Source organism: Chrysemys picta, chromosome 17 (assembly GCF_011386835.1).
Source record: "Chrysemys picta bellii isolate R12L10 chromosome 17, ASM1138683v2, whole genome shotgun sequence".
NCBI lineage: Eukaryota > Metazoa > Chordata > Testudines > Emydidae > Chrysemys > Chrysemys picta.
The window spans coordinates 25,772,462-25,782,728 of record NC_088807.1 but is presented as its reverse complement, the minus strand read 5'-3'; the positions used below and the strand labels follow the sequence as shown (position 1 = coordinate 25,782,728).

Sequence of the window (10,267 nt, the reverse complement as noted above, 5' to 3'; positions counted from 1 at the left end):
AAAGGAGAGAATCGGCTTTAATGGGCAGGAGCAGTTAATAGTGGGGGGGCACCGTGCCCAGTGCTTCCTCGGGCTCCCGCGTCACGTCGACATTCTGCAACGAGATCCGGGAGGCACAGGGTTACGCAGGCCTTGCTGGATGGAGCTGGGCCTGGTCCCATGGCTTTGAGAGCGTGGGGGTTTCCCCTCCCTACCCCTGATCATTTAGATTGTTCTCTGGGGCAGGGACTGTCTCATTAGGGCTGTGTGATGCCTGGAGCCCTGATCTCAGGCAGGGGTGTCTGTGATGGACCCCTGCTGTCAGGTGGGGTGTCAGGTGCACCCCCAGGATGTTAATGGGGTTAGCACAGGTTACACACGGAGTTTAGTGGCCATGTAGTGGGATGGGGGGCAGGTGCTGAGATGGGGATGGCAGGGGGGAGATAGAGGAAATGGTTGGGGGGCATGCAGATCTGCTTCCCCCTCCCAAGGTGGGGGAGGGCTGGAGGGGACAGCAGAAGCTGGGATCCAGGCGTGGAGGGCGTTAATTTCACATGGGCTTTTGTCAGTTTCCTGGTGTCCCTCAGTGTGATCAGGACTGGGAGAGTGCACTGGCCTAGCCCCCCAACTTGGGGGCAGGGGAGGAAGCCACTCACCTGGGGGCGCTCCCGGTGCGTGTTCACGGCCTCCACGTTGAGGAAAATGGACTCCACTTGACAACCTGCCAGCACCCCATAAAGGAGAAGGCCCCTAGATTAGAGCAGAGAGGTCCATGCGCCCCCCTATTCCTCCCTGGGGCAGGGCGTATAACTGGGTCTGGTCCTCAAGGTTTTTGCGGGGGGGACCTGCCAGTAGGACACGAATGGACCCAGAGGGATCTGGCACCTGTCTGAGGGAAGCGGGACCAGCCCGTGGTGGATGGAGATGCACTCACCGTATGCCACGGGGGTCAGTTTGAGCACAGTGTGAAGTGGGCATTTCAGATAGGGCAGCTCCTCTGTGGGGAGAGAAGAGGGCAGTTAGATGGGGGAGTTTTGGGGTGCACAGGATTCAGCCCATGGGACACACTGTTCCCCATATTCACCACTTTTATGTGGTGGTTATATTTTGTATAAAGCATGCCTCGTGAGGTATACTTTGAAAAGTCATAATCCGCTGAACATCGTTGTCCTGTTACAATGTGTGTATCAACACTGTATAGGGAGTTATGAGATTTGGCTATATGATTGTTACTGATGTGTTATAATTCTGGGCAACACTCACAAGCCAATTTCCCAGGCACAGAGAGACACTGGCTTGCCAGCGAAGTGTTAAAGCCATGTCCTGTCTCATTGGACATTCAGCAGAAGGGGAGAAGGGCTAGACAAAGGCATGGACAGTTGATCTAAAGGACAGTTTGCAGAGTACGTATGCCATGGAACCCATGAGCCGGCAGGGACTTTTTCAGTGAAAAGGGTCAGGATATAAGAAGAGTGGCTCCCTCTGCTCCCCCATCTCTACACACGGGATCAAAAACCCATCAGTGAACTGGGAGGAGTGGTCTGAACTGGATGGCTTTCCACTTAGCAGGGACCGCTGAAAGTTATGGGGTGAGAGACCTTTTGCTTGGTAAAGTTTACGAGTTAGCTGGTGCTTTTATCCTGGTAGCCAGTTCTGACTCTTGTGCCTGTGTGACTGGACAGCTCTCCTGCTCTCGTTAATGCCCTTGTTTTAACGGTTTAGCTAAGCCAGCGTGGTGGGGGCGCTCTCCTCAGGTTAACAAAGGCAGGGGCGAGTTCGTTACCCGTTGATGGAACGACTGACGTTTGCACTGTTCAGGGGGGTCCTGATCAGCGTGAGCCGCACATTTCTGGGGTGCAAGGCTGGGACTGAGGGATGCACAAGTGTCGCCCTGTATCTGTTTGTGAGCGGCTGGGAGAGCATGCGTGGCCCTTTGCTGGGGGGCCGGGGCATGGGCCTGGAGCGGCTGCTTGCCACTAGCAGAGCAGTGAGAGACGTCCGGGGCTGGAGAATTAAGGGGAGAGGCAGAAAAGGTCAGAGACTCGCCAAAGAAAATAAAAGGGAAGCACATTGTCTGGGTCCCAAACCTTATTAGACCGAGCGGGATTTGGACCAAGCAGTTTCTCTCACCCCCTGGACGTTGCAGGTACGTTACTGTCCTTCATACGCAGGCTTCCCCCTTAAGCTTGGGGCCAGTCTCCTCAGTTCAAGTCTCGATCTTCCCCGTGTTCCTGCTGCTTCCAGCGTAGGCGGGGAGGAGAAAGGCCCGAGCATGATGCCCCCGTCCTCTGTTTTTTACCCTCAGTCCCTGGGCCTGGCAAACACCAGCCCAGACGTGTCAGAGAAGAGCAATGCCCCAGCGTGATGCCCTCTGACAGCACTGTAAATCCCTTGCTCACAGCCCCCTTGCTGATGTAGGGTCGTTGAGCGCCCGTCTGGGGGTGGGTCACCGGACAACTGGCCGTGGCCGACCCCCAGACAAACAGCATATTTCAATAAGTCTCAACCTCTTCCACGTTACCGAGGTACATATTTGGACCGAACGATGGGGTTCAGCACATCATGACCTTTCCTCGGATACCTTACACGGCCATCTATGAACGATAGATATGGGGGTTACAGCTAGAGCGGTAGGGGGCTGGGAGGAGGTAGCTGGGGGGGGGGGTACCTGCGCTCTTGTCCAGGAAGTAAGCCAGCAGGCAGCGCATGACGGCCTGATGGCAGATCACCAGCACATTCTCCTGCCGCTCCAGCTCCATGATGACGGGCTCCAGCCGCTGCACCAGGTCCTCGTATGACTGGGGACAATTGTGGGGGGGGCTGATGCCAATGAGAGAGACGCTGCCTCCCTCCTCCTTCTCCACCCCCAGCACAGGTTAACAACAATCATCACCCAAATCTGCCCATAGATTCTCCAGTGGCAGGAAGTTCCATGGGCTCATTGTGCGTGTGAAAAAACTTGCCCCCCTGCATCATGGGGCAGGGAGTTCCACAGGCTAAGTGTGTTGCCAAATTCATTCCCTTTAGGAATACCCCCCGGCAGGAGACCCATCACTAAACTCCTGGGACCACTCGCTGGCAAGGAGTTCCACAGTCTGAGTGTGCTGCTAAATTCATCCCCCTGGAAATACACAGTGGCAGTGAGTTCCAAAGGTTATTTATGTCTGTCACTATAATTTGCCTCCAAGATCATGTGGCAGGGAGTTTCCTGGGTTACTGACAAGTGAATCCCCCCCCACTTCATCCCGCTCCAGTCAGGGTGCAGGGCACCCCCCTTACCTCCCCTTTGGGATATCGGTATCGGTACTTGTCTTGATCACGCAGGGCAAACTCCTCCGGGTGATGGGCCTGGATCTCCTCATAGGACATCTCCTCACAGACGCCCTGAAACACCCCACACCGTTACAGAGGTCATCCCCACCTCTGGGAGGGAAGGGGGGGATCTAGTGGGTTAGAGCAGGGATGGGGGGCCCGGACACCTGGGTTCTCACCGCGTCAATCTCGTTCAGCGCCTTCCACTGCTCGTAGGGCACATGCAGGGCCTCGGCCGTCTGGATCGTCCGCTTCATGTGGCTGGTCCACACCTTGAGCTCCCGGATGTTCTGGCTCTCGATGAAGCCGGCCAAGGCAGAGGCAAACTAGGGGGGTGGAGAGGGGGTGACCCCCGTCCCCCAGCCAGGGAGGCACTGGCTCCCCTCCCTGTGTCGCTGCTTCTGGAATGGGAGAGCCCTGATCCCCTGGCAGCAACTGCCCCATCCTAGTCCCCCAAACCTGCTTGCTATGGGCCCCCTCCTCCATACCCACTTGCTATGGGGGTACACTTTTCCAGCCCCCCTAAACGTTTGCACTCTGGGGGTGCCACTGTCATCCAATCCCCACCCCCCAAGTCTCCTCTTTGCAATGGGCGCCGGTGCCAGCCCCCGATCCCTGCCCCACCTGCTTGCTGCGGGGGGAGAGCCCCGAGGCGCCCCCAGGCCCCACCCCCACCTGCTTGCTGTGGGGGGAGAATCATAGAGTATCAGGGTTGGAAGGGACCTCAGGAGGGATCTAGTCCAATCCCCTGCTCAAAGCAGGGCCAATCCCCAGACAGATTTTTGCCCCAGATCCCTAAGTGGCCCCCTCAAGGATTGAACTCACCACCCTGGGTTTAGCAGCCAACGCTCAAACCACTGAGCTATCCCTCCGCCAAGCCCCGAGTCGCCCCCGTGCCCCGCCCCCACCTGCTTGCCGCGGGGGGAGAGCCCCGAGTCGCCCCCGTGCCCCGCCCCCACCTGCTTGCCGCGGGGGGAGAGCCCCGAGTCGCCCCCGTGCCCCGCCCCCACCTGCTTGCCGCGGGGGGAGAGCCCCGAGTCGCCCCCGTGCCCCGCCCCCACCTGCTTGCCGCGGGGGGAGAGCCCCGAGTCGCCCCCGATGCGCCCCTGCAGGTTGTGCCGGCTCTCGCCGTGCCGGGTCAGGTAGATGGCGCGCGGCGTGACGTGGATGTTCATCAGGTAGTAGACGGTGCGGCTCTGCACGTGGTCCTGCACCCGGTTCACCAGGTACCGCAGCCCCACGTTGAAGATCTTGATGTAGGACAGGGCGCTGGGGGGGGATGAGCAGGGGGTCAGGACGCCTGGGTCCCAGGTCTGGGAGGGCAGTGGGGGGGGGCTGGGAGACAGGACGCCTGGGTTCTCTCCCCGGCTCTGGCAGGGGAGTGGGGGGGTCTGGGAGCCAGGACGCCTGGGTTCTCGCCCCGCTCGGAGCGGAAGGGGGGGTCTCACCTGTCCAGCTCGTCGTCCAGGGGCTGGTAGTGGAGCTGGTAGCACTCGATGCGCTTGAGGAAATCCTCCACCACCTCCTCCCGGTTACAGTCCTTGTAGTCCGGACTGCTCAGCTTCACTTGCTGCAGGGGGGACACCAGGGAGATGGGCCCGGAGCTGAGGGGTCCGCCCCCCCGTGTGTGGGGGGGACCCCGGCCGCCCGCCCCCCCCATGTGTGTGTGTGGGGGGGACACCCCGGCCGCCCGCCCCCCCCACGTGTGTGTGTGGGGGGGACACCCCGGCTGCCCGCCTCCCCCCCCTGTGTGTGTGTGTGTGGGGGGGACACCCCGGCTGCCCGCCTCCCCCCCCTGTGTGTGTGTGTGTGGGGGGGACACCCCGGCCGCCCGCCTCCCCCCCCGTGTGTGTGTGTGGGGGGGGACACCCCGCCCGCCCGCCTCCCCCCCTGTGTGTGTGTGTGTGGGGGGGGACACCCCGACCGCCCGCCTCCCCCCCGGGGTGTGTGTGTGTGGGGAGGACACCCCGGGCCGCCCGCCTCCCCCCGGGGTGTGTGTGTGTGGGGGGGGACACCCTGGGCCGCCCGCCTCCCCCCCCCGTGTGTGTGTGTGTGTGTGGGGAGGACACCCCGGGCCACCCGCCTCCCCCCCTGTGTGTGTGTGTTTGTGGGGGGACACCCTGGGCGCCCGCCTCCCCCCCGGGTGTGTGTGTGTGGGGGGGACACCCCGGGCCGCCCGCCTCCCCCCCTGTGTGTCTGTGTGTGGGGGGGGACACCCTGGGCCGCCCGCCTCCCCCCCCGGGTGTGTGTGTTTGTGGGGGGACACCCCGGGCCGCCCACCTCCCCCCCTGGGTGTGGGGCAGGGGGGGGGGGGCACTGAGACAGCCAGGTCCCCGGCGGGTGTTTCTCTCACTGTGATGTTCTCCTCGATGATATCCGGGTCGTCGCAGATGGACTCGATGAAAAACACCTGGGGGGGGGGGGTGTTAAGGTGGGTCTGACAGTGACTGCAGAGCCCAGCGCTGCGCACTTCCCCCTTCAGTGCCCCCAGCTAGACACCGCCCCTCCCAGCGCTGCACTCTTCCCCACAGCAGTCCCCCCAGCGCTGCGAGCTTCCCCCAGCCAAGGCCCCCATAGTACTGCGGACTTCCACTGCAGCAGTGCCTTGGGCCAGACCGATGCCGCCCCCCCCCCCCCCCCCCGCCCGCACCCCCTTCACCTTGTAGCCATGGTCGCCGGCGAACTGCAGGATCATGTTCCGTCGCTCCCGTGTCGTGTTGGTGGCGTCAAACACCTGAACATAGGAGCAGGCATGAGACCGGGGTAGATGGGCCCATGGGTCTGGCTGGGGGGAGGCAGGGGGAGGGGCCCTCTTACCGCGACCTGTCCCTCCTCCCGGCTCAGGTAAGTGTGGACGTCTTTCAGAGCGGCCAGAGCGCACTGCCTGGGGGCAAGGGGAGGGGAGGGGTGAGACCCTTACACATACCCCACCCCTCCCCCAGGCTGTGCTGCAAACTTCCCCCCAGCAGTGCCCCCAGGCGGAGTCACCCCCAGCGCCGTGAGCTTCCCCCCCAGCAGTGCCCCCAGGCGGAGTCACCCCCAGCGCCGTGAGCTTCCCCCCCAGCAATGCCCCCAGCCGGAGTCACCCCCAGCGCCGTGAGCTTCCCCCCAGCAGTGCCCCCAAGCGGGATCACCCCCAGCGCCGCAAGCTTCCCCCCAGCAGTGCCCCAGCTGGGGTCACCCCCTCACCTGCGAATGTGCATCGCCTCCTGGTTATCTGGCCGGAAGAACTCGTAGTTCTGGTAGGTCTGCACGGCCTCGCGCCGGTACTGCCCCACGTTGAACACTGCGGGGAGAGTGGGGGGGTGGGCTGGGGTCCCCGTGCCCCTCCCCACAGCTCCCTGGGATATCCTCCCCCAACAGACACCCACCCTGTCCCCACAATCGGAGACCTGCCCCCCCCCCCGAGATCTCTGTCCCTGCCAGCTCCACGGACTCCAGCTGCCCTGGTCCCCCGCCCCGCCCCTCACCTCACCCTTGGTGGGGATCCCAATCCAGTTCAGGTAGTGGGTCAGCTTCTTGGAGATATAGGTCTTCCCACGGGCCGGCAGCCCCACCAGGATCACCATCGTGGGCGAATTGGTAAACTGAGGCACGGCGGCTGTTGTGTGGGGGAGAACAGACACCGTTAGCGATACGGGGCTAGAGGCCAGACCCCCAAATCAAGCTGCACCCTCATATCCCCCCACCCTGGGGTTAGAACCCCCTAGAGGAGACAGGCCCCATGCCCCACTCACATCCCCTGCGCTGGTGCAGCCGGTTGCTGGCATGCGGGATCCACACTTTCTGCAGCGGTGTCTGGGTGAGCTCCCCCACCTCCGACATCCTGCCCCCCTGGGAGCTCAGCAGGCGTCTCAGCCCCACAGGCTGCCCCTTGCCCTGGGACCAGCCGGTCCCACCCTCTGGGCAGCTTGCCGGGGGCGGGGGGAGGGACAGGACACCGAGATCACTGACCCCCCATGCTGTGTACACTGCAGATAACACTGATCCCCACCCCCACCCCGACCCCCGAGCCAGCCAGTCCCTGCCCTGGGGCCGATGGGAGCCGGCGCCCCCCAGAGGGGACAGGCCCCAGACCCCATTCCCCGTCCCCCCGCCGGCCAGTCCCTGCCCTGGGGCCGGACGGGAGCCGGCACCCCCCAGAGGGGACAGGCCCCAGACCCCATTCCCCACCCCCTGAGCCAGCCAGTCCCTGCCCTGGGGCCGGATGGGAGCCGGCGCCCCCTAGAGGGGACAGGCCCCAGACCCCATTCCCCGTCCCCCCGCCGGCCAGTCCCTGCCCTGGGACCGGACGGGAGCCGGCGCCCCCCAGAGGGGACAGGCCCCAGACCCCGTTCCCCACCCCCGAGCCAGCCAGTCCCTGCCCTGGGACCGGACGGGAGCCGGCGCCCCCCAGAGGGGACAGGCCCCAGACCCCGTTCCCCACCCCCTGAGCCAGCCAGTCCCTGCCCTGGGACCGGACGGGAGCCGGCGCCCCCCAGAGGGGACAGGCCCCAGACCCCATTCCCAGCCCCCCTGAGCCAGCCAGTCCCTGCCCTGGGACCGGACGGGAGCCGGCGCCCCCCAGAGGGGACAGGCCCCAGACCCCATTCCCCGCCCCCCCGCCGGCCAGTCCCTGCCCTGGGACCGGATGGGAGCCGGCGCCCCCTAGAGGGGACAGGCCCTGCCCCGTTCCCCGCCCCCCCGCCGGCCAGTCCCTGCCCTGGGACCGGACGGGAGCCGGCGCCCCCCAGAGGGGACAGGCCCCAGACCCCGTTCCCAGCCCCCCTGGACCAGCCAGTCCCTGCCCTGGGGCCGGATGGGAGCCGGCGCCCCCTAGAGGGGACAGGCCCTGCCCCGTTCCCCGCCCCCCCGCCGGCCAGTCCCTGCCCTGGGACCGGACGGGAGCTGGCGCCCCCTAGAGGGGACAGGCCCCAGACCCCATTCCCCACCCCCCCGCCGGCCAGTCCCTGCCCTGGGGCCGGATGGGAGCCGGCGCCCCCTAGAGGGGACAGGCCCTGCCCCGTTCCCCGCCCCCCATAGCTCTGACTCTGTGCCTGTCCAGACAGTGGGTCCCCTGTCCCCTGCCTCCAATCCCCCCGCCCGCTCCCCGTGCTGATCAGCCACGTGCCCTGGAGCCCTGCCAGCGCGCCAGGCGCAGGACCGAAGGCTGATGCCCCCTCACAGAGGGAGGCCGGAGATCAGGGAGGACGTTCCCCTGCCGAGCGCAGAAGGGGGGAGGGGACGCTTTCCCCAGGCTCTCCGAATCCCCTGCCAGTCTGGGGCCCAACTCCAGACCCACCCCAAGTGTAAATCTTCCAGCACGGTCACATCAAGAGCGGAGCAGACTGGGGGAGGTCGGGGAAGGGCCGGATCCCAGCAAAGGACCCCCCGGAGGAAATTGGGGGGGGGTCCCTATCTAGGGGACAGACAAGCACCTCACACCTAAGCAGGACTAATGCCAAGGATGTGGCTGGGTACATTAAAAAGGACCAGGCTTTACTCGCTCTAACCAGCAGATCCCGCTCCCCTCCCCGAGCCAAGGAGAGAACCCAGGAGTCCTGGCCCCCAGCCCCCCCTGCTCTAACCACTAGACCCCACTCCCCTCCCAGAGCCAGGAAGAGAACCCAGGAGTCCTGGCCCCCAGCCCCCCCTGCTCTAACCACTAGCCCCCCCTCCCCTCCCAGAGCCGGGGAGAGAACCCAGGAGTCCTGGCTCCCAGCCCACCCTGCTCTAACCACCAGCCCCCACTCCCCTCCCAGAGCCGGGGAGAGAACCCAGGAGTCCTGGCTCCCAGCCCCCCAACCACTAGACACGACTCAGGGCAAGGGTACTTTGTCAAGCTCTTTGCTTCCTTACCTGGTATCTTAGTTGGCTTTTGCTCCATGGCTCAGGGCTCGGGGGGTCAAGTGGGTTGGAGAAGGGGGGGCTGGGAGTCAGGCTCCTGGGGCATGGGGGGCACTGGGGAGTGTCGGTAGGAGGGCTCGGTCAGCCCCACATCGACTCAGCGGAAGCAAAACAAATCAGGGAGCTGTTCCAAAGAGACCCATGTGCCCCTCTAGAAAGGTCACAGCTAATATTACACCTGGCATGGGAGTAAGGGGGGGCTGGTGGTTAGAGCAGGGGCTGGGAACCAGGATGCCTGGGTTCTCTCCCCGGCTTGGAGCAGGGGGGGAGGGGGAGGGTGACCACATGTCCCAATTTTATAGGGACAGTCCTGATATTTGGGGCTTTTTCTTATCTAGGCTCCTATTACCCCCCCACCCCCTGTCCTGATTTTTCACACTTGCTGTCTGGTCACCCTGCGGGGGGGGGGGGGGGTATTAGGAAGGTCATAGGATTGCCTGGGTCGTGCCCCCCCCCGCGAGTGTATCATTCTCCCCCTGCCCCCATCAGACACAAAACCCTCCCCCTCTTCAGCCCAGGTGCCCCTGAACCCCAGCACAGGTAACTGTATTGGCTCCTCCCCTTTTCCACACCTCTCACGGGTGTGTTGGGGAGGAGAGATACGAATGACTGGGGGGGGGGGGGAGTTCCCGGCTGCTCCAGCCCCACCAGGGGGCGCTTTGGGGAGGGGGGGGCAGCACAGGCATAGACTGCAGGAGACAATCCCCCTGCTCTAACCACCAGCCCCCACTCCCCTCCCAGAGCCAGGCAGAGAACCCAGGAGTCCTGGCTCCCAGCCCCCCCCTGCTCTAACCACCAGCCCCCGCTCCCCTCCCAGAGCCGGGGAGAGAACCCAGGAGTCCTGGCTCCCAGCCCCCCCTGCTGTAACCACCAGCCCCCACTCCCCTCCCAGAGCCAGGCAGAGAACCCAGGAGTCCTGGCTCCCAGCCCCCCCCCGCCCTAACCCACCAGCCCCCACTCCCCTCCCAGAGCCGGGGAGAGAACCCAGGAGTCCTGGTTCCCAGCCCCCCCTGCTCTAACCACCAGCCCCCACTCCCCTCCCAGAGCCAGGAGAGAACCCAGGAGTCCTGGCCCCCAGCCCCCTGCTCTA

At 64.6% G+C, this 10,267-nt stretch overlaps 1 protein-coding gene across 4 annotated transcripts; it reads right to left on the bottom strand.

Moving 5' to 3' along the window:
• Positions 1-9,334, bottom strand: PFKFB1 (6-phosphofructo-2-kinase/fructose-2,6-biphosphatase 1). Of its 4 annotated transcripts, none has more exons than XM_065571223.1 (14): positions 9,130-9,334; positions 6,767-6,892; positions 6,481-6,577; positions 6,109-6,175; positions 5,951-6,025; positions 5,645-5,701; positions 4,740-4,861; positions 4,353-4,560; positions 3,471-3,617; positions 3,259-3,363; positions 2,648-2,777; positions 914-976; positions 636-700; positions 1-94 (listed from the first exon to the last, which is right to left on the bottom strand). In XM_065571223.1, exons 1-14 carry the CDS (start codon positions 9,155-9,157, stop codon positions 35-37), a joined length of 1,350 nt encoding a protein of 449 aa, XP_065427295.1. In that variant the 5' UTR covers positions 9,158-9,334; the 3' UTR covers positions 1-34. The 4 variants fall into 4 exon arrangements, with proteins under 4 accessions (XP_065427295.1, XP_065427294.1, XP_065427292.1 ...); XM_065571222.1 differs by having other exon boundaries at positions 2,648-2,799; positions 9,130-9,311; XM_065571220.1 differs by lacking the exon at positions 9,130-9,334 and adding an exon at positions 7,029-7,191 and having other exon boundaries at positions 2,648-2,799.
• Between the last annotated feature and the right edge of the window lie 933 nt (positions 9,335-10,267).

Bases quoted from the DNA above. Each gene is read 5' to 3' on its own strand.
- PFKFB1 (XM_065571220.1), bottom strand. From the start codon at position 7,116: ATGTCGGAGGTGGGGGAGCTCACCCAGACACCGCTGCAGAAAGTGTGG. The intron at 6,893-7,028 runs GTGAGTGGGGCA...CCCACACAACAG, and splicing joins GCTGCACCAGCGCAGGGGAT to CCGCCGTGCCTCAGTTTACC. The intron at 95-635 runs GTGAGTGGCTTC...ATCTCGTTGCAG, and splicing joins CGCACCGGGAGCGCCCCCAG to AATGTCGACGTGACGCGGGA.